At 45.8% G+C, this 24,331-nt stretch overlaps 1 protein-coding gene across 1 annotated transcript; it reads left to right on the plus strand.

The window, feature by feature from the left end:
* The first annotated feature begins 10,679 nt into the window (after window positions 1-10,679).
* Window positions 10,680-15,518, plus strand: LOC142579235 (leukocyte elastase inhibitor-like). The gene is made up of 2 exons (XM_075689233.1): window positions 10,680-11,543; window positions 13,248-15,518. Exon 2 carries the CDS (start codon window positions 13,271-13,273, stop codon window positions 14,453-14,455), a length of 1,185 nt encoding a protein of 394 aa, XP_075545348.1. The 5' UTR covers window positions 10,680-11,543; window positions 13,248-13,270; the 3' UTR covers window positions 14,456-15,518.
* The last annotated feature ends 8,813 nt before the right edge of the window (window positions 15,519-24,331 follow it).

Consider the following 24,331-nt stretch of genomic DNA (forward strand, 5'->3'; position numbering starts at 1 on the left):
AAGATGCGGTATGAAGCTTGCGGGTGCATGCTTTGAAGAGATGTTAGAGACATTGTGTATACGTTGGCAGCATAGTGATTCTTACGAGTCTGCGCAGGTCGGACGCATACATCTATTTTGATGAATGTTTCATTGACATTTCTTTGACATTTTAGCTTAGTCCTGTAACCAGGAGAGCGTTTACACGTAAATTCTGGAAATATTTCTCGCTGCCTGACAGTCACCACTGGTGACTGTCAGGCAAAACAACTTTGGAAACATTAACGAAGAAAAACGTGAGGAATGCAAGCGGCATCAAAGCACGTGTGTCGTTATGCATTTGGCGTAGCGAAGTGCACTGCGAACCATGGGCAATTAAGATTTAGCGTAACTTGAATACTACAAAAAGCATTGAACCAACATGCATGAAGTTACGCAGTCTGATCGTCGTATATGCATGCCCAGCAGTTAATTTTGTCAAAAATACAGGGCCTCTGTTATTGCTCCTTTTGACGACTTACAATTAGTGCAGCATGATTTGAGATATGCTAAAGCTTTAATGGTATGAAACATGCCGGTCATAATGTCAGACGCCTCACGTAATCATAATCTGCGTTAAGTGCACACGGACTTCTTGGATTAGGAAAATATCTTTATGCTGGTTCTTGTATTGGCTGAAACTTCCCTTATCAATTTACAATTAGCATTTGAGCATGTTGAATTTAACTACACTCACAAGATGCCTTACAATGCGGGCATAAATATACGACACAGTTCAGGCCCATATTTATGGCTGCCCCGTAGGACACCAGTCCCACATACGCAGCGTCAACTATACGTTATTTGCATCCGTTACGCGGCACCGACACATCTCGTGACAGTAGTGAGGCCGACATATGAGGGACGCTTTATTTGCCTTGACGTAGTCCAATGTAGATCCTGTTCTAACCAGTTGGCTACTGTATGCAGCAGCCACATATTTTATACAATGGCTCACATCTATAATATGGAATACGTTCTACATCCTGCGGCTACCTCAAATAGTTTGTTTTTTTAAACGTGACCGGGAATAAAGTATACGTGTTCGATCCCTCTCTCTATCTGTGCGTGCTTGCGTGCAGCTGAGTATGCGAGTGTGTGTGTGTGCGTGCGGCGTGTGTGTGTGTGTGTTTGAGAGAGTGAGAGAAAAAAAAAGGAAGGGAAAACAGGAACGTTAGGCAGACTGTCCAGTTTGCTAACCTAACAAATGGGTAGGAGGACTCAAGAGTGAAAGAAAGAGAGTGAGAGAAAACACAAGAGGTTCGGACAAATCACGTGCGCTAGACAAGGCACACCGTGTCTATAGTAAGCCGGATATTAAAGCCCGTTGCCTTCAGGTACTATACAACCGCTCGTGCGGTTTTCTATACTAATGAACTGGGACAAGGCAGGCTCCTAGGAACTAAGAGTCATTATGAAAAACCGATCGTCCAATGTGATCAAGGCACACCAGGGAGTCTGTCGTTGTTTGTCGAAGCGGCAACAGTCAGAAGAGAAGACGAGTGCTAGTTTCTTCACATATTCATTGAGCTCAAGCAAGAGATTCAACCATTCCTGTGCGATAGCAGCACGAATTAGTGAAAGCTGTGTAAGTTGACTGCCCCGTTCGCACAAGTCACACTAAGTTGCCGCAACCTTATTAATGTCCAGTAACAAAGGCGTGATATTCGCGAATAACTTTTTTACCTTTGTAACTTGGAAGCTAACTGTCCGGCGACCTAAAATCAGTTACACCAAACTTTTCATCCAGACTCCCGCACAATTGAAATACTTCTAGGAAACTAAGCATAGTTTTTTGCGTATTTCACTTCAAGTTTATTAGTGTTTTCTCCAACATCACTTTCTTCGACTTTATCCCCCGCACGTCTTGTCAACAAAACCACAAATTATTCAAGAACTCTCACCTCTTTTCAGGAAAGAAAGAGAGAGAGAATTCAAGGAGAAGAAAGTAGGTAAATATCGTTCACAGGCTACCTTATCTCCTCGGATAATATAATTAGTGTGTTTAAGAACACTTTTAGCTGATAAGTGGAATGAGAACTTCAGTCACCGAAAGGGGGAGTTGTTCCCATAGTATGCTGCTTAGCGTCAGAAGCTACCACATATTCCAGTATTCTGATGAATTGCTTCACACGCGTAGCTTGCTTTAGAAGGGGATCTCGCACGCGTGCAAAGTTTCACTTGCACATTTAGCTCTAGTTAAAAACTTCACATAGTATTTTATAGGTTAGTATACGTGTACACTGCTACAGAAATTGCTATTTCAAAACTTCTGAGGGCAGTGGGCTGTAAACAAGAGGCTCAGCATCTACAAAGTGGCGTGGACAGCAATATCTTGCGGAGTACCTTTTGTGCCGTCAAGACAAGAAAGAAAAATCGTGATGAGTAAGTCGCGTGCCATGAATAATCTGCAGAATACTCTACTGTTCAGAAACTGTGGTTCATGGCTATGTGGATGCTAGCCACGAACACTGATTCACAGGAATGACGGCATTATACTGTGCAATATAGGAACATTCGCGATCAGAGCAAGCAGATCAAGCACTTTCACACACCCCATCCCTTTCTACGTGTAGAAGATCGCAAAATAGCACGCATGAATTTGGTAGAGAAAGAAACCATATACGTAACATTTAAGCAATTTTGGGGATTTCCAAAGTGTGAAACTCGCCGAAAGTGAAACATCAGTAGCCATTTAACGCATCTACGGGGATGTATGCTGAAAAAAGCCGCAGTGTCACGAGAAAGCATCGTTTTTCGCCAACCACGTTAAGTTTTTGCCAAGGGGTTTACTTGTCGGGAGGCCAAAGTTAGGGTGTGGCGACCATGGAGGTCGCATTCGTCTCCGCATGGTCCCGCTTCGAGCCGAGCGACTGCGTGCAGGGGCTCAGCTTTCTTCGGCGCAGCACGGCGTCCGCGACGGAAGGGGCCGCATGCCCACGGAGGACTGCCGTTCGACTCCTCCCCGGGCCGGCACAGCGATGCACCCCCGCCTGCGTTTGGTGGCGACCGCACCCACGGAGGACTCCCGCTGCGGCAAACCAAGGCTCAGTTTCAACCCGGTCTGTGACAGTTTCCTTTGGTCTGTGCCAGGCCATAAACAACGCCAGGCGCATTACTCTGACCGGTCGCCAGATCAGCACGACGCCACTGCGCGGTTCCTGGAAGTGTCGACCAGCGAAAGTGGCGTTGGGGCGAGGAATGCTGCCCGTACACACACACACACACTGTCTCTCTCTTTCACCCTTTCTTCGTCCTTAAGGACAGTCCAAGGAATCTGGGGATGTAAAAATGTTATTTTAGCAGCTTGCAGCTGTTGTCTTGGCCCTCCGTGTTACCACCAAACCATGTAAACTATTGTATAAAAAAATTCTTCACCGAGCAATCTCTCCTCGTCTCTGACTCTTGCGTGAAGTGGGGTCCAAACCTCCTGTCAGCCACGCATACCTCGGCACACGCTACAAGAGGTACTAAGCGCGCAGGCAACCACAAAGGATCGGCTTGCCAGGACGAACAGATACCTCCATAGGGATAATGGTCCTGGTTTCATTCTACGTATTATTCTGGCGCGAACTGATTCGAGTTTGTTTATTTATTTATTTATTTATTTATTTATATATTTATTTATTTATTTATAGATACTGTCATCTTGCATATGCAAGACATAGCAGGAGTGAGTACATAATTCTTTAAAATAAGAATATTAGTATACATAAAGCAATAGTATAAGGTGCAACGTGTGAAAACAGCGGTGGATTTAATGTGGGAGTGTTCATTAACAATTTCTTGCATGAGAATAATGCGCTCGTGTTTACGTCTGATTGCTAATAGGGGCAGTGATAGTTCGGCTGCATAAAAGATAGGCAAGAAGAGGCGGTCATAGCGGCGAAAAATAAATAAAACTGCTTTCTTTTGCGCTGATTTAATTTTATGTACATCGCAAACATGATGAGGAGAGCAGACAGCGGACACGTATTCCAGTATTGGTGCTACCAAGTTTTTGTAGGCGGTCAGTGTGCATTAAGTGCGCTCTTAAGGGTTCGCTTTATGTAGCCTAACTTTCGCAGTGCTTTCGTGCAAATTAGGTCTATGTGCCAAATTAGACGTGAAGGTTACTCCTAGGTATTTATATTCACATAGCACTGACCAGTACCTTACAGTTATAACCGTATATCAAGCTCAGATATTTCTTTCTTGTTTGTAAAAGTTACCGATACAGTTCTCTTAAAATTAATAGCAATCTGCCACTTCCTGCTCCCGTCACAGGAGAGTGAGTACGCCTCGTTTAGTTTCTCATGGTGAGTTGGGTTACAAACACTGGAGTAAAGCACGCAGTCACCGGCGTCTAATCTCATTTTATCAGAAGAACCATCCATGCCCTCAACAACATCATTGATATACATAAGAAACAAGAATGTCAGGAGAGAGGATGATACACACACGCACTTTCGACTAAAACGTATATCCGATCATCCGAATGGATTTGCGTTACAACACTGTTTTGATCCTGTAAGCTGAACCACACATCTCGCGTACAGGGATGCTATTCTTTGTGGATGAGTCGCCGCTTCAAGCTGCGTCTGAGAAGCAGAGTGAGGGAAGGAAAGGCAGGGAGGTTAATCATGTTCTCCTGGCCTGACTGGTATCTTTCACTTGAGATGAAGGGGAACGATGAGTATGAAGAGAGAAGGTGTTATTGCCATTAGCACCGATTACAAAAACAGATTCAATGTGAAGGTGTGCTGATTCGTGTACGTTTCTTTAATAGACTCTCGGTTACAATGCGCCATGACGGCAATTTTTCTCTCTACCACCTGTGTCTCCAGCAGCGGCTGCACAATTACGACGCCACAGTTTGGTCAAGTTATTTGCGTACGAAACACTCTAAGTACGAAACGCTGCAGGAGTTCGGAAGTTCAGGCTATACAACGGGAAAGAGGTGAAAATCAGCGTGTTGCTGACTTGCTGAATTAATAGAGGTGTACTTGGCGTTCGTTTCGTGGTTGTACACGTCTTCTTTTTTTTTTTTTGATATCTCCAGTCGCGAGTTACGCCCGACCGCTTGCGTGTTATTGCGTCCATATGTGGTAACGCTTCCACAGGCACACATAACCACCCCTTGTACTTTATGCAAGTAACCATACGAGTATCTTGCCCTACTTTCATTTTCTCCAACAACAGGGAGGGATCGGAGTTGAGCTAGCCACCCCCAAGCAATATGAAGCATCTCTACGACTTTTTTCCAGCAGAATATACCGAGACGCTGAACGTTTGCTGCATGGTTGTCACGTTGCGCAGGGTGTCACCGGTGTCGCTCGTAGCGGCCTTGTTATACGCAGCCTTTGGACAGTCACAAAGTAAAATGTCTCCCTATGGAAAGGCAGTAAACATTCTTCGTAAATGTGTGTCTGAGTAGGATACGCCTTGTTGCGTTGCTGCTGGGCATGTATGAAGTGTGCGCGTGACCATAGAGAAGGCGAACCTGACAAAAAATAAAAGGGTTATAGCATTGGCCAACCAGTAACTCTGCCCGTCGTGTTGCGACCGCGGAATTTCCGACGTGAGGGCTATGTTTTGCGAGGCACGTGATTGAATGTCAACTTGTTTTCCCCGTCCATTGCCAACACGCATGCAACTGTGGCGTACAGGCTGAACTGACTCCGCGTTTCGTGGATCCTGCTACAGCGCTCGCATAGCAGGTAGGCGAAGAGGCGGCGCCCGTTGCTTATGCATCTGAGGGCCATAAAACCACGATCTCATTGTATTGTCACGTCCAGGCGTCACAAGTTTCTTACGTGATACGGTTCACCTTGAATGACTCCTGTGCCAATGCGAAGTGAGGTTGCAAAGAGTTCTTTTTTGTTCTTTTAGGCTATGGCCTTCATGCTGAGGTGCCTGCCTGCGATAAGCGTTATGGGCTCTCTTCGCTATATTGGAATGGCGTTGCTGTCGTAGTAGGCGATGATTGCACTTGAAGTGAGCCACACGCTAGCAAAAATTACGATTTTGCTTGAAGATTCGATCCCGGTACTTTTGCGTACGAATCGAAAGTGCTATAACAGCGCCACGGCCGTTGCTTAAAGCACTCTGCATAACACCATCCGCTAGATGATGTAGGCTCGTTCAGTTGAGGTACACGATTATGAACAATTTTTGGCGAAAAATGCGCAAAATGAGCACGCACTGCAGAGACGCTGATTTGGGTTATATTATGAATTGCGGAAGAGTTGACATCCGGGCCCAGTTGGTACATAGTTGAAGAAAAAAAAAGAACAGTCACAAACGACAAAGGAAAATAAATGTTCACACCACAACGACTGGACTAGTCATTGTGGTGTGAACATCTCTTCTTGTCCTTTGTCTTTTGTGACTGACTTTTTTTCCTTCAAACGCATTACGAAAATTTCGGTAAACAAGATTTTTCTATGCAGTAACTGAGAGAGTTTCTGAGGAGACGTTGTTCCCATGTGTTCCGAAACAAATGCTGGTACGAAAATGATGGAAGGTCCTTGACACTTTATACACAATGGCACTTCTGAATGAATTACATCTTGTCTAGAAAGTTGGACACGACATGGTTTAAGTATCCCGGGAATAGCACGATTCAATGTGTCTATATTAAGCTCGACTTAACTTCAATGTTCTCCCTGCATAATGGCGAAAAAATTCAAATGGTGCCTAACAGGAACATGTAATAATTCAGTCATTATCAGACATTTATTTCAATTCGGACAATTATAATAGTGAAATAGAAACTTTTCTTCACTATCCTTCCCAATTACACTTTGGAAGGTCGGCACCAGTCAATGGTTCTCCAGGCAGAGCTTGTCTGTCAGATGGTGCGAGCTGCCTATATTTAGGATATACTTTAACCCACCTTCTTCGATTCCAATATGTTCCTTCTCAAGAAACTCCTGAATGAGCTTGTCTCTCATTCTTCAAGTGTGCTAATGTGTGATAAAGTCTTGAAAATCGCCAAAACAGATTAGGCGAGTATAGGGCAAAATGTCGAAACATCCTGTGCTTTAAAAACAAAACAAAGACATTGCAACTGTAGTCGTCATGACCTTCAATCACCGCTTCCGTCACCGAGGCGTTAAACTGGCTCGGCTTGCAGACCGAATACATGACGGTGCGTTCCTTAAGTGCAATGTTGAGTATTGACCCGCACAGACTGTTGCAACGTTACCATGAAGAAAGACAAAGATAAACATATTAATATTATTAATAATAAAAAGAAACACGGCCCCGTGCCTGTTCGAAGTTTCTCGGGAAGGCGGCGACGTTGCCAAATATCCTGGCACATGCGAGCCCGCCGGCATCCTGCCCTAATTGGACGAGGTGTAAGCAGCACGCGAACAACGACATGCACCGATAAAATGGAGCAAGCGCAAGTTCGTTGAAAGGATGTGCACGTGTGCTGAGCGAGAAGCCGGCTCGTCCGGCCCCGCGTAACCGCCGCAGCGCGATAAGGACGACGACTGTACGCTCTTTCTTTTTGTTACTCCCGCTCCAGTGACGTTGGCGTGATGCTTGTTGTGAGCGACCGGCGGGTTCAGCGTGCAGCGCTATCAGCGCTAACCGAAGCAGAGAAATGAGGAATTTCCGTCGAGAGGCGTTTGCATGAGACGATAGCCGACGGCTTCATTAGTTTGCGTTTGACTGGAAGGGCCTAACGAGATCGACATGTGCGAGACAGCGGGAAGAGCCGGAGTTGAGCTATGGGCGTACTGCTTTCAAGGTTTATAATGCGAAAGCATTATATGCGCCATTACGCGAAAAAATATTAGTGATGGTGCCGAAAATGGCCGACGGCGCAAAGATTAAAAACGCCTAAAAAGGTTGCACGAATTGACGTCAAATTTCTCAGGGTTGTTCTGTGAACGAAGTAAATTAATGGTTTTGAAGAGATAATTTGGGACATTTCGCTAGGTGAGTGGGGGGGATGATCGCACCCAGGCCTCCGGGATTCGAGACTAGCACGGTTCACCGAGCCCACGGTGGCTGCGCGGTTCTGATTTAGTAAAGGTGTGCCTAGTGCGCGTGTCATTGCACACGTCACGTCACAGCCGACTGAAGGTGTGGCCTACTGCGTACGTCATTGGGCACATGACGGCGCAGTCAATTCGTAGGAGGTGGCGCCACGTCATGAGTGTATAAAGCGTGCGGGCTTGCCTCCAGCGCGTCACTTGCTCTTCGGATTTCATCGGTGCTGTCTCTACTGCGATGGAAAGATGATGATGAAGAAGATGACCTAATCACGACAGACCTACCATTAGACAGAGAGGATCGACTGTCTAGCTTTAAATAAAATTCATCGTTCCGCAGCAAAATGGTCCGACTTCTTGCGGTCTGTGGCCAACGTATACGCAAACACACAAAGCGAATCAGCCGCAAGAACTTTAATGCGTGTCGAAAACGTCAATCGAAAACACTTCACCAAAGGGGCTGTAATGCTTTCGAATTCTCACACGTAAGCAGTCTTAAGTGTCTATGGGGATTTTTTTTTCTCATAGAAGACAGAAGTTCGCACAAAGATGGAAGCTGAAGTGGATAACAGAGGTCGAACAGTAAATGTCGCTGCAACCATCGTTTCCCACCCCGCGTTTAATCTGCACAAGCAGTCCGCTACTACGACGACGAGCGCGTTGAGAACGATAGTACGGCAGCGACGGCATGATTTCTTCGTTTGTCGTTCTGCACAAGCTTACGACATGGCAGTTGTTGGTCTCTACATAGGTAGAAACCAACAATGGTACAAGACTATGTTGACACAAGTATATTGAGCTTTATAGCGCCAATAAGCTTACGTGGAACGTACACATGGGCTACGTGATTAACAATGCCAATCGTGCACTAATATACCTTCTCCGTGAGCCTGTATCGAGTGAACTCAAACTAACCTATACAAGACACTTGTTGGCTCTAAACTAGAGTATACTTAGGCAACACCTGGGACACTTCTCAAACTTCAGTAGTACAACTCATTGAAAGCGTTCAGAATCCCGCTAGTCACTATTGTCTAATAATATTTGGGGTTTTACGTGCCAAAACCACTTTCTGATTATGAGGCACGCCGTAGTGGAGGACTCCGGAAATTTTGACCACCTGGGATTCTTTAACGTGCACCTAAATCTAAGCACACGGGTGTTTTCGCATTTCGCCCCCATCGAAATGCAGCCGCCGTGGCCGTGATTCAATCCCGCGACCTCGTGCTCAGCAGCCCAACACCATAGCCACTGAGCAACCACGGCGGGTAGTCACTATTGTCTAATCATTCTCATTACGCCAGTGTTAACGACGATGACATTTCTATTCCGGAGAAGAAATCTTGAACCGTGATTAACGTGGCCGATCATTAAGTCGGTAGAACGTTACACTATTTTTACGTAGCGTGCTACGAGAAAATAACTGAGGGAAGTGGGCCGGTCCCGGAGATTGCAATGTGCAAACACGGCGCCGCACAGCACGAGCTGGCACAAGAAAAGAGGACGAAGACGTAGAATATATATAGGACGCACGCGCCGAGCCTTTGAAACAGTTGGCTGGCTTTGGAACTAGAGAAGTGTGCGTTCAATTTAATGCAAGATTTCTTATGTGCACAGTAAAACCCTGTACCAGAATGGCTCAACCAGTTGGAGCCACTTGAAGGCTTAAAATAATTCCAAAACTTCTGAATCGGCGAACGATTGGCTGACATCTTTAAATCTTTCTTACTATTTTCAACACACATACGACTGTATTTGAGCCATAGCAAGCAATAAAGAAAGGAAAAAGCGTTTGCGGCCTAACGGTTATAGAGCGCATGACTGCTGCGCTCGACGGCAGAGGTTCGGTTTCACCGTCGGGCACATATTATTTTCTTTTCATTAAAGCTAAGCGAGACAGGAACCTACCTACTTATCGCAACTATCCTTCGCATTAAAAGAGCAAACGCGATCGCCTCGCTTCTGCGGTGAACCTACGAACGACGATGACGAGGCGATTCGTGTGTGCCCCGTCGCCTGCCACCCACGCATCCATGACGCCGGGGAAATCACCTTCAGCCACCAGTCGATGTCGTCTCACTTGCCATTAGCGGGCCATGCTGGAGGAGTTGCGCACGGGTTGTGTGCCTGGACCGGCACCCACTTGCATCGGCTCGGTCATGCGACGTACAGTGCCTGTACCGACCAAACTTCGCAGCTAGGACACTCTCGAGATCCTGTTTCTTCGCTGCGTGCCTCACACCCCTGCGCGCCGCCATATTTTGTGTATACTTCCAGCAGCCTGGGCCTTACCGCTGACTCCGAGACAGCGGTGCTCTTTCCTGGGGGCACGACGTGGACTCGCGAAGAAGTTCCCCGCTGCGCTGGCGACATATCTGGAAGAGACCTGACAGCCCGCATCAAGACGCTCGGCGGTTGACTGTGCCAGTGCCTATTTTGTAATTCTGTCTCACTGATTTGTTTTCATTTATACTTTTGCTTGTCTTTGTTGTTCTGTTACTATCTTTTCATAACTTTTATATCTGGCAAGTTGAGTTGAGTTTTTCGACCTTTGGTGATGGCTTCCCATCTACCCCCCCCCCTTTTTTTTTTTTTTTTGCCGACAGGTAAGGCAAGAAAAAAATATCGATAACTGAACGAAATCATAATTAGGAAACCAGAAACAGAACGCCGTCCGAAGTGGTGCGTTCAAATGAACGTTGTGCGTTTCTGGTTCCACGTACAAGCCTTGCTGAACAATGGAGCAAGGCATCCGCGTGGAAGGGGCGAAAATCGCGGCCGAAAATAAGACAAAGGTGTAAGAAGTAAAAAAAAAATAAATAGATTTGGCACGTCGCAGTGCGAAGAGTTCTTCCAATTTACTCAGCCCGGGTTTCAAGTCTCCTTTCACGACCAAAATCTAATAAGCGCGTCCCCGACGCCAGCGTGCCGCCGACGCGTTGACTTGAGCGACGGCTGCCCCGCGAGCTTATTTCCACGGCGGCAGCGCACGGGCGACGATGACGCGCAGCAGGCAGCTGTTGCTTACTGGCGGCCCCTCCTCCGAGAACTATCGCCGGGCGGCAAACGGCAGGGATTTTTTGCCTTTCGCCCCCGCACGCACGCACGCTCGTTTGCCGTCGAGCAGCTGGACGCGTCGCAACAACCCAGCTCCATTCTAAGAAAGGAAGATAGTTCTTGTCTCGTGGTCTGCTCCTGCTGCTGGCCACTCCAGCAGGTAGACAAGCGTGTTGCGGCGAGAATCGTCGTAAAACGCCCACGAAATTTCAGCCGTCGAAGGAAAGGTGTGCGGCCCTTCAAAGCGTGGGCCCTCGATTCGAAAGTGAAGACGCCACTGCGATAGTGTGGTTTCCCCGTGCTCCGGCTACACCGCCGTGGTTCGTAGACGTGCCACCCTTCGCAGCGGCGAAAAAAGGTGGCTCAAAAGTGAAGGCTGGTACGGTGCTACAGTGTGTTCGGTGGTGAAGTTTTCAAGGTCGGCTCGCCGCAGAGACACGTCCGAAAAATCATGGATATGTGTCAGCGGCAAGTGTGAGAGTGAGTGTCTGGTGCCACGATTTTCCTCGTGATGGACGATTGGAGTTGTGTGTCCTTCATTGATGCGAGTATGTCCTGCGCCAGGTAATTGTGAAGGATATGAAATGGCTGTTAAATTTCAGCTCAGAAAAGTTTTTGAACGACCAGGTTGAATGTTGTCGAGGCAGCGTGAAGGGTCCTGGCAACCTCATGTATGTTGCAGCATGACAGTAGTTTGGGGAATTCTGTAGAAATCAATTGTATACACGCAAGTATGGTAAACATATTTTATTCTTTATATGCTTACTTTAACATAGTCGTCATGGTTTTCCATTATTTTGTACGTTGAAAATATTCATCTAAAGACCACTCAAAAGAGGTTTAATCTCCGAATATTCGTCAATGAGCGCTTCTCAATTATTGGGCTACCAGAATTCATAGCTGCTAATTTTTGTGACGGTGAAGATACTATACCGAAGAATACAATGGGTGGTTTTACGCATCACTTTCATTAAGGCGGTGAAAGGGAATGACTGGAGTGGAATCCTTGCAAGCGCCGAAATGGCGAAAGCGGAGCTCTCAGAAGGAAAAAAGAAAAGTACAGACACATTGCTAAATCCTCACAAGTGGGACACTGACAAGCTTTTTCTTTAAAGCAGCAACTTTCTGAAGTACGATCTTATGCCGGCGCCCCTAACGCCATGTCATGACCTTCGTAGGAAATTCTTGAGACATCCACTATTCGTAATCTTCACATTTTCGTGCAATGTGCAGGTTTATTTATGCAATACTTCAGCAGGTGCACAGCTGCCGGTGGCAACATGCAAAATATTTTATCCTTGCAAAATACTTTACGCGCCGTTAAAAGAAAAAGGAGTCTCGTACTTCAGCGCGCAGACCGAAATTCGTACAAATAAAGAAGACGGGTGCTTTTGATCGTAGATGCAAGCTACTTTTGATTGTTTCTGATCCAGTGTTAATACCGTAGGAGATCAGACACAAAAGATAATAAGGGGCACTTTTGAAGAGGAGAAGAATAGTAATCTGAAGAAAAAACAAGCATTTTCGGATGATCAGCGGTTTTCCAGGCGAAGCGTCATCGAATAATTTCTTTGAATAATATAAGTTCTGAGTAAGTCAGGTATGTAGATCAATGCAAGATAAATACAACTGTATGCTTGATACAAGCCTGCACACGTTGAGGATAGCAGAATCGGAACTGGCCAAAGAAAACGAAAATAACATGTTGACTACAATGACAAGCTATTACGCCGCTTTAATATCCCCTGCACGTTACTGATTTGTTCTACGGGATCAGATCACAATAAAGAAGGCCAGCGAGCGGAATGCATTCCCGACATCATGCATAATGAACTCACGTGGAGAAGAGAGAGAGAGTGAACTTTAATGAGCACCAGCAGTTCAGTCGACTGGGCCTAGGCCTCCCACGATGGGACGTCGAGGTCTTGCCTCTTTGCCGCTTCTAGGCCTGCTGGGTCGCCCAGAGTTGGTCGTCGAGATGGGAGCTGCGCAGGGCGGCGTGCCATCTCGACGAGAGGGTCACGGGATTAAGGTCTGGGTATTGACGTTTGTACTCCCATAGCATGTGGGGGAGTGTTGCTGATTCAGTTTTGCAGACCTTGCACGTCTGGACTTCAGACTTTCTGTTAGGCGAAATCGCCTCGAAACAGCGCTCCCGATTTAAACGACCTTCTTTCTTTACAGGATCCAGACGCCTAGCCCGAGCAATGAAGCTAGGAATCCTTGTGCCTCTCTGCTGGACGTGTGTGACGCGCTTGTGCAGTGGAGGCGAAGTGACGGCCTCGACAAACTTGGCGCTGGGCCTCTTCCAGCAGCTTTCAGCTGATACCTCCGACAATGTTCTGTTTTCTCCCTTCGGCATATCTGCGTTGCTGGCAATCCTTTCAGCTGGTACCAAAGGAGACACGGGCAAGGAGATCGAAAGTGCGTTCGGCTCCGATGCCGCCACAGTGAAACGGGACATCGAGAGTGTGTTCAAAGAAATGTGCGCAGGTGATTCGACTTCCGGAAGAAAATCCTCAATGTCACTCGGGAATCTGCTCGTAGTCAAGAAGGGCTTAAAGTCGAAACTGCTGCCCCAGTTTCTAAAGTTCCTCGGTGGTGGTGGACCTTTCCTAACATTAGTCGATGAGCTGGACGACAACCTGGCCAGCCGATCCAACAAATGGGTTAGTACTCAGACTAAAGGAGAAATAACCAAAATACTAGATGGCGATGGTACACAAGACGATGCGAAGATGTTCTTAGTGAACGCCATACACTTCAAGGGTGACTGGAAGGAGAAATTTGAAAAACGGCTCGGTTACAACGGTACCTTTAAGAACTATGACGGAAGCGATACGCCGATAATATTTATGTTCAAAAGGAGACATTTCGAGTACGCTTTGGATGCCACCCTGAAGACCCACGTCATCTCACTTCCCTACAGGGACGTCAAGGCAAGGTTCATCCTCTTGGTTCCACTCAAACGTGCAGGAGCAAAGACGCTGGCCAGCCTACTGACTGCACCTGAATGGAAGCGCATCCTGGGAACGTTGAGGAATACGAGCGTAGCTCTGTCGATGCCAAAATTTGCCGTCTCCAAGAAGTACAACCTCATGAAGCCGTTGGAGTATCTCGGTATCAAAAAGATATTTACCGACAAAGCTGATCTATCTGGCATGATAGGGACAGGGGACCTTTTCGTCTCTGCGATCGAACAGGTTTCGAAACTGAGGGTGGACGAAGAAGGCAGCGAGGCTGACAGCGCAACGCTCCTGAGGGTCTCGGGAAAGGCTGCCGAAGAAGGCGAGTCAGTAGTCGTCGACCACCCATTCATATTCGCTGTTACGGCTGGGCGACAGGACGACATCCTTTTCATGGGACAAGTCAACAAGCTACCGATAACGTGATGCTCCTTGTGAGTGACATTCATAGCGACAGCATACATTCGCACATTTCATTACCGAAATCATGACGTCCCAGCATGCAGCTGGCCGTGCGAGAAACACAAGTACTCGCTGAAGGTGAAAGCTCGCGAGAGGAGGAATGCTCGCGGTTCCAGTTCTGCCATATACTCAGTCCCTGTGTACGAGAGTAAATTACCGCGCTGAACATTACTCGCTGCACTATACCTCGCTCCACTATACTACACTATACGTAAATGAGGAAAACAGCGCCTAATGAAACATATATCATGTCTGTGCACGGTGACTGAGCAGCAAGTTGGCAAAGAGCACTCGTGGCTGTCCTATTGATTTCAAAACGAAACCGCGGAAACCGTGACAATGTCACGGCTACGATCCTCGTTTAATAGCAGGACATGACTCGTGTCCGCCATAAATCGCGACAACAAACGATGCCGCGTATACATGCAGCTTAATGTGTAACTCAAAGAGCCAAGTACCGTAATACTGAATATATGAGGAATGGGGGAGGATAGGGGAATCAGTATGAAGACATGAAATTTGAATACTACTTCATGCAGCCCAGCTGATTTCGATTTCTTCGCTCAGGACAACTTTTAAGGATTTAAAAATTCTCGCGCATATTTATTGACTTGAGCCTCCACGAACTTCAGTTTCCAGATAGACTTAAGGGGGGAGGCGGAAAACGGTGCGAGGATAGAGCTGTATATACGAGTGTTATTTACGGTGTTACTTTGCTTTATGCGTATTCTTATGCGTATTATTTAAATGGTTAAATGAGATTCACACGTAAGACTTTATGCAGAAAAAAAAAACATTTATGGCAGTGAAGATTCACAGCGCTGGTTATGTTGGACCATAGAGGACGTGTGTTGGACAATCTTTCCGTTAATATAGTTCTGCTGCTACGGCTTGATGCACTGAGCCATTTGGCGCGCACACTTCTGTTTTCATCCATGCATGTCTCATTTCTTACATACTCATCAACTAATCGAACAAAGTGTTTTGCTCGTTTTTAGACGTAAATAAAGGCTTGCATACATCCTTACTTACTGTTTAGGATTCTGCTTTGTTATTTTACCTCCGCGCGTACCTTTACGGGTGCCGATGCGAGTGAGGAGCTAGTGACACCTCGCGCAGCCTCGACGAAGACAAATAATCGATACCTTTCCGCCTCGCCTACATAAATCCCCAAGAGAGGGCGCTAGGTACCGTAGTCGCGTATAGTAGCGCAGTAGCAGCAGTGCGAACAGCATTTTGGCGCCAAAATGCAGCTACCACAAACGAGTCCAAGCACCACATAACGTTGAGCGCTAGCTTCATATTATGTTTTATTTGCTACCAGGTTTACTACGCCTTTACCCAAGTGAGAGCTGTGAGCGGATCTCGGCACTGCAGGCGGCTGATATTAGAGATCGCTAGATGACCCCTCATTCTAGCACCTTCTGGGCGTTTTAATCTCTACTCTTACCCCGGTATTTCATAGTCTAATGTGCGAGCTTTCTTTTTAATGAAAGAGACAGAGAAATGGTAAATTGAAGGCGCAATTAATCCTCGCTACGTCGGTTCACTAGGATTGCGACTGTTACGTCATGCATCAACCTACGTTGAACAAAACTCGCAAGTCTAGAACAGTTTTCACAGAAGAAAAAGGGTAAATTAAACATGCCAAGTAGTACCAATAATTGCAATAACATGACAGAATCAAGATTTGCCTGCAGCGCAATGCCGTGAATTTTGTTCAAGAACGTTCCAAAATTTGAGCACACAGGAATTTTTCTTGAGAATCGCCCAAAATAGCTTATCGGTTTCTTTGAGAATGTACAGAGAAATATGACCTTTAGAGAATGTAAGAACAGACGCTGGCCAATCGCGATAGGGAACAGATTTTCCACGAAGGTAGCTGGCCAATGACAGTTCGGGAATTTTACCCGTAATTTCACGAAGTATCCGACAATTATAGCATTATAATATGCGCGATGAAATAATTTCCATCGTGCGGTTGTTTCAGCTCTGTCAATACGGGACTAACCTTACGAGTAACGTTTCCCCGGGAAATGTGCGCTCACTTCATATATTTTTGAACATTTGTCCCAGAATTACTTCGCCTCGGATACCACCATTAGGTAAGTGCCAGTTTATTTATTTTTATTTTTATGATTTCACAATACTCCAGGCCAGATTGGCCGAAGCAGGAGGCGCAGAAAAACACAAATCATAACAACACGTACATGCAAAAAAAAAAATTAAATTGCATGTGACATACAACAGAATAAAAAATTAAAAGATGACAGAGCAAAAACAAAAAGCAATTAATATTGAAATTCCTCATAAAAAATTGTTTCCTTTCTACTGAAAAAAAACTAAGTTTGAGGGGCCTGTTCCACGTCAGGGGAGTGAAAAACCGATTCACGAAGCGCGTTCCAATCAGCTATTGTTTGAAGGAAGAAACTGTGCTTAAATGAGTTTGTGTTAGCAAAAATAGGCTGTAATGAGTGTTCCCTATTATGACGGGTCCTTCGAATAGTGGAGTGCCTGAGAAATGAGGGGGGAGCAATGCTAAGCTTTACTGCCAACATTTTATGAAGGAAAGAAATGCGGTTCAATTTTTTGCGTGTGCTAAGCAACGGGATATTATTGTCTTCATAAGCTGTGTTGCGGAGTCTGACCTTTTCTATTTATGAAAAATGAAACGTATTGCCTTTCTCTGAACGAGCTCTAATCGATAGATGTCTTTCTTAGTGTTCAGGTCCCAAATTACGGACGAATATTCTAGTTTGGACCTGATGAAAGTTTTATAAGCCAAGAGCTTAATATGGCTAGGAGTTTGCTTTAATTTTCGCCTCAAGAAACAGAGTTTCGAGAATGCAGTTGAACAGATCTCAGAGATATTAGTGCCCCAGGTTAATCGGCTGTTAAGAGTTATTCCAAGATATTTAGATTGTGAGACCTCGCTCATGTGACCGTTGGGGAGGCAATATTGGTAACAGCTAACATTTTTTTTTCGCGTAACTCGGAAAAGCACACTCTTATCAATGTTTAAATTAATATTCCATTCTTCACACCAGTTATATATCTTGAGCAAAAATTGTTGGAGCAATTGACGGTCTGCTATTGATCTATTGATGCTATTTTTATATACAAAGCAGTTATCTGCGAAAAATCTTATTGACACTGACCATGGAATTACATTTGTTAAATCATTTATATATATTAAAAACAGCAATGTTCCTAACACACTACCTTGATGAAACACCGGAAGTAACAGGAAGCGATTCAGAGAGGGCGCCATTCACATCAAAGGGCTGCGTTCTACCACTTAAGTATGCTTCTGACCCATTCTACAAGCTACAGCGGAAGACCAATCAACTGCAATTTATAAAGAAGCTTTGAATGCTGTACCTTGACAAAAGCTTTTGCCAAATCTAGAAAAAGAATATTGATCTGTCCCGAGTTATCCAGTACGCTGAGAAAGTCATGAACCGTCGTAACTAGTTGAGTAGTGGTTGACATGCCCTTCCAGAATCTATGCTGAAAAGGTGATAGGATGTCCTTTTCCTTTAAAAAGTTATTTATAAAGCGGGCCACGATGGGGGGGGGGTGCTCTAGAAGTTTAAAGGATGTAGAAATAATTGATACCGGTCGGTAATTAGACACGAGTAACTTATCCCCCTTTTTATGGGTAGGTACAACACGAGCCTTCCTCCAATCCTTAGGCAACTCACTGTTTTGTAGAGATAAAGCGAAAATTTTAGCAAGATGCTCCCTGATCTGGTCCGCATAACGCTTTAAAAAACGCTTGGAATGCTATCAAGACCATGGCCTTTCCGAATATTTATTTTACGAAGCAAAGGTGGTAATCACAGGAACTTAGCAAGGATCGACGGATCGTTTCGATGCTTCAAAAACCATATTTAAAAGACCCTCAAAAACAGTTTTAAAGTACCGATTAAAGAGCTGTACAATTTCCTTCTCATCGGTAATGAGGTTCCCATTATCACTTGTTATTTCTCTTATGACCTTTTTTTTAATGACCAAAGTAACTCCAAAATTTCCAGGGATCTATTTTTGTGAATGAAGGAAGAATAACCTTAAAATAATGGGATTTCGAAGTGGACTGTTTCTGTGCTAATTCATATTTTAAATTCTGCAAATACTGAGAAGATATAGAATGACGTCACCTAAGACGTTTAAATATCCGCTTCAAAGGAATAATATCACGACTCACCTAAGGGTTTCGACGCTTACGTCTCACTCTCCGTCGAGGTACAATGTTTGTGATAGAAAATGAGATGCCTTTCTTGAGGCGTTTCCATAAGCCGTGTACATCACCCTCATTGGTACGCAGCAGTACATTATCCAAATAATCAATAATAGAAGCGTCGTCAGTGCGATCAAAATCATGGACGTAGGCAACAGACAAATTTCGAGTACTCTCAACGCAACCGGTACGACAAGAAAAAAAAGAGCAAATGGTGATCAGAAGTGCCACGCTCAACTCTGAGTTCACCATTAGAGAACAATTCACTGACAAAGAACAAATCTAAGACAGCATCTTTACGGGTACAGTCACGCACAATTAGGTTAAGATTTAAAGCTAACATGGTGTCCATAATTACATCACCGGTCGCACAGCTCCCGTAAGCTAAACTGCTCCAGTCCAAGCCTGGTACATTGAAATCCCCCGTAATAATCACATTATTTTCAAGCTTGGTTAACAAGTGATCATATAAGCTTTCAAGAAATATTAATTGAAACTCAGGAGCATAATAAACCGCGCATAATAAGAAGGTCAAGCCCCAACATGACACATTTAAAAACAGGCTTTCGTGATCTGGAATTTGGTCAAGGACACTGACATAGACAAACTACTTCATAATAACTGCGACACCCCGCCCCTTGGACCACGATCCCTTATAAAGATATGATAGCCAGGGGGAATAATCTCACCGTTACTTATTGGATCATGTAACCATGTTTCTGAAAGAACAAGAATGTGCGGGTCATAGGAAAGGAGTAGTAGTTCAAGGGCGTTAGTTTTATTCGTAATACTTCTGGCATTTAGAGACAACATCCGTAGTTCTTACGCTTGGTCCTGCAACCGCTACCTTTGAGAACTATCAACTCTGCTGATAGGTACTGACGCCCGCGTACTGGATGCATCATCCCACACGTAGTAGGTGTTGTCAATTCGCAGTTTGTCGTGAATAAGGGAAACCTTCTTGCCACTACCGCTTTCACTTTTTGCACACTGCCAAAGTAATTTACGCCTTCTCACTGCTTCAGCAGAATAGTCGTTCTGGATAGACACGCCGGTTCCTTTTAGCTTTCCAACATTGCGCCAAACGTCCTGTTTTTCAAAGTAATGCTGAAAATACGAGATAACTGGCGAATTCGCAAATTAATGTCCGTTTTTCATATGAAAGATGCAAGAAACAAAACAATAAATCATGTCCCAGTAAGTAACATACGTGAGAAATATACAGTGATCCATAACAACCAGAAGTCTTGAATTCGTGTTTAAATATAACCAGCCACTATAGCGTTATATGCCGTTTCGGTTTACTAGGCTGCCGTGGGTGTTTATTTGGGTATGCATGTTTCTTTTGCTTTCATTACCCGCTTTTTTTAAGGCAGTGAGAGGAGGAGCAGATGCCAAGCTCTCTGTGGAAAACGTCCGGCATGTCCATGTTCAGTCATATCGATTCATAAAACAACAATGCCGGAGCTGGCAAATGATGAACAACGCACCTTGCAAGCGGGTGAATTTGGATCAAGGAATAGCGAGTGTTGCATACAGTGATCATTAAGCAGCGTTGTGCGCTGTGCATCTCTTGGTTAAGAAACATATTTAGTGCCCATATCAACAATTTACATCTTCTTTCACGCAAGAAGTAGTTGCTGATCTGCCTACCAGTAAAAGAATCGTCCGGAAGGTTGCTCTAGCCAAATTAGATGGAAATATAGACATTAAATTAGCGTTAAAAATGCTTGCACTGTTCCGACTCGTAGGCCGCACTTGAAATCGGTGCTTTAGTTTCACTGGCATATATATATCAAAACGTTTATTGAAAAAAAAAAGTGCAGAAAGCGAGTGGGTGGAGCCCCTAGTCCAGGGCCCCACTGGCTTGAGCGGTTCGCCGTGCCTGGTCGAGGAGCGCTAGTTGCATCTCCCGATCCTCGCTGGCGAGCCAAGTCTCCCACTGCTCCCTCCCGGAAAGTTTGCCGGCTATTTTCGGTGTATTCATTTTGGGTGGCCTGTTCTGGCAATCCCACATAATGTGGGCGAGAGTTGGCCGGCCTCCACACCAAGGACAGCGAGCGCTGTACAGCGTTGGGTGAATGGCATGTTTCAAATAAAGGTTTGGAAATGTGTGCGCCTGTATTCAGCGCCAGTCATAAGAGTCCCGCGTGGATAGGTCAGGCTGTGGTTGACTGTACTTTCTTCGCTAGCGCCGTTGGTGCTCAAGCATGTCTCGTGGTAAGAAGGTGTTTTCGTCAGAGTGGTTGGCCGCTCGGTTGACAAAAGCACGAGCTGCGCCGTCCGCTCTCTCAATGCCCTCGAGTCCTGCGTAACCCGTGCACCAGATGATCATGTGTTTCTGCGTTAGGTTGGACTTTAATAGGTGAGCGGTGCTGTGTGGTAGCCTCCCGGTGAGGAAGAGCCTACATGCGACTTGGGAATCTGTGAGAGTTATCGACGATTGTCCCAGAGCGTCCTTAGTTTTAATAGCTAGCGCGATGGCTGAAGCTTCTGCGGCATCCGCAGATGCAACTCTAGCCGTGGCGCAAGTCACAAGCCCTTGACCTGCGGCCGCTCCTACTACTGTGAGGGCGTGCTTGTAAGCACCACATCGAGCGACATCTGTGTATACTGCATCCGGGCTTCCACCGAATTGCTGCATTAACTTTCGCACTCGAGCACTTCTACGACCCCGATGGTATTTCGGACTCATGTTCTTAGGGATTGGGGCTACTACGATCCTTTCACGAAGGACTTTGGGCAGAGATTCGAGTTCTTTTCCCGCATACTGTGGACGAGTGGGGTAACCTACGCGGCAAAGCAATTTTCTGCAAGAGGAGGTTAAGCTAAGCCTCTCCCGTTGAGATATGAGCGTAGCTGCCCGTAGCTCCTCGTAGTTATTGTGAATTCCGAGGGCCAGCAGGCGTTCAGTAGAGGTTCCCTGTGGTAGGCCGAGAGCTGCTTTGTACGATGTTCTGATCAACGCATCTAGGGCCTTTAGTTCTGCTTTCGTGGGGTCCTGGAAAGGGAGGCTATATGTGAGACGACTTAGCACAAAAGCCTGAACGAGCCGGATTGTCTCTGTTTCCTTGAAACCTTTTCGGTGATAAGTTACTCTATGAATCATACGGGAGATCTGTTTCACCGTAGTTCTAAGGGTTTTAATGGTGTGGTCTACTCGTTTATTGCTTTGCAGCCACAGTCCGAGGACTCGCATTTTCTGGACCTCCCTTATCTGGCTGTCTCCTAGCAAGAGGTTGACCGGTTCGTGAGTTTGACGGTCTCGACCTCGGATTTTGATAAATTTTGATTTATCTGGAGCGCAGCTCATTCCGCTGCTGCGAGCGAAGGTTTCAACAACGGTCGCTGCTTCTTCCAGGGTTTGTTCTTTTTGTCCTAACAAGCCGCTGGTTACCCATAGGGTAATATCGTCTGCATATAACGCGTACCCCAGCCCCGGTATGACGTCGAGTGTTTTGGCTAAGCGTCTCATGCCGATATTGAAAAGAAGGGGGGAGAGTATCGCCCCTTGCGGTGTACCTCTATTGGGCATGGGAAAAGGGTCTGAGCGCGTAGTGCCGATGCCTATAGTCGTGATGCGAGAGGTCAGGAAAGAGCGGGCGTAGTCATAGATTCTTTGTCCACAATGGATTTCATTTAGCTCGATAAGTTCATGTGAAATCGTGTCGAATGCGCTTTTCAAATCAAGAGCTAGGACGAGATGTTCTGCACCAACCGTGGTGTTGCAAAAAACTTCTTCGCGAAGTAGCAGGAAAACATCCTGTGTCGGCAAATGTTGGCGAAAGCCGAATATGTTTGTGGGAAATAGCTTGCGGTCTTCAATGTAAGACGTGAGACGTGTGTGAATCACCTTCTCAAATAATTTGCCAAGACAGGAGGTTAGTGATATCGGTCTGAGATTTTGTAGATCATGAGGTTTTCCTGCTTTCGGAATAAGCACGATTTCGGACTCCTTCCACTGTTGTGGAACTACGCCCCTCTCCCATATCTGTTCATTAAGATACCGAGTAAGCTGTTCTAGGTGCTAGTCGCTCAGGTTCCGGATCATAGCATTTGTAAGCAGATCTGGTCCTGCAGCAGCATTTCTCTTCGCAGCTTGCGCTGCCGCGAAGAGTTCTGCCTTAGTTATCGGGGTGTGTAGCACCGCGTTTTCATGGTATGGCAAGGTGCATGGGGGAGTGATTACTGCTCCTACGTACTTCTCTTTAAGCTTAGTGAGGAGGGCTTGATTTGTTCCTGAATATTCTCCGGCAAGTTCTTGAAGGGTGCGGTTACTGGCCGTTTTGATTTCTCCTGGTTCCATTATGCTGTGATGTATCGCCCATGTCTTGGAGGTGTGTAACGTTTTGCGAAGTGAGTCGCAAAAACTCGCCCAACTCGCTGCCTCTAACTTCTGTGCGTAAACGTTTGTCCGCTCGGATATTTCAGCTATTCTGTGGCGCAGTTCGCGATTAAGTCGCTGTTTTTTCCATCGTTTAGCCAGCCCCCTTCTGGCTTCCCACATATGTAGCAGATGGTTGTCAACTACCGGCGTTTCCGCTGTGAGCGCTAACCGCTTGGATGTTTCTTTATGAGCGTCTCGTATGTGCGTTGCCCACTCTTCAGCGTTCTCAGGGGATATCTCCGGCATGGGGATTTTGCGATAATTTACCGAGTTCGTGATTACCACCTGGCCACAGGGTCGCTGAATTTTCGGGGAGCCTACCGACACGCTGATGATGAAATGGCCACTGCCTAGATTCTCTCCTAGATTGGTCCAGAATACCTCGCCGACATTATTTGCGAATGTGAGATCTGGAAATGTATCTGCACTGACGTTGTTACCTTATCTCGTCGGGTTCTGAGGGAGAATGATGAGTTGGATATCATATGCTTCGGCCGCTCGCTCGAGCTCCCGGCCTTTGGGGGTGTCTGTTTGGTAACCCCAGCTGGTGTGAGGGTCATTGAAGTCCCCAAGAAGCAGTAGTGAACTGTTTTAAAAACGCTCGTCATTTTCCTTGATAATATCACTTTTGCGTTCAGCTTCGCGTTTGCACTTTAGCCCGAACGAAAGAATAGCAGGTTCTGTCAAGTCCAGGCCAGTTCTTCGAAAACGTATTTCCAACAATATTTTTGTTGCCACAGTAAAGCGGCGACAAGATAGAAGAAAGTGCTGCATCGTCTCCTCTTCGTTATAAAATAAAGGGGGGAGGGAACCAAACCCGACCTCTGTAAATAGAATTTCAGGGAGGGAATGCAGCAGGGTAATTTGGTGAGGTACACCTCAAGCATCTTTGTGTAACAGGATTCGCTATGCCAGGGAAATGCCAGGTGCTTATAATCTGGAAAAGAAGTCAAATGTGGGTTTGTTAAGGCTAATCTAATTGGTCGCATATTAAATCTTGCCGCCATGATCTGTGCTGTCACTAGTAGAATAGGAAGAACAGGGCCGTATAGTGATGTCCTTGCCAGTGAATCAGCAGTTTAATTAAAAAACAAACCTTTATCACCAGGCACCCAAATGAAATGAACAGATTGCACATGGGCAGGAACTAGTAAGTGGAAGAGTTTTAGCATGGGTGACTCATTAGTAGCGGTAAGGCAAGAACATAGAGAAA

Source organism: Dermacentor variabilis, chromosome 4, assembly GCF_050947875.1.
Source record: "Dermacentor variabilis isolate Ectoservices chromosome 4, ASM5094787v1, whole genome shotgun sequence".
NCBI classification, from domain to species: domain Eukaryota; kingdom Metazoa; phylum Arthropoda; class Arachnida; order Ixodida; family Ixodidae; genus Dermacentor; species Dermacentor variabilis.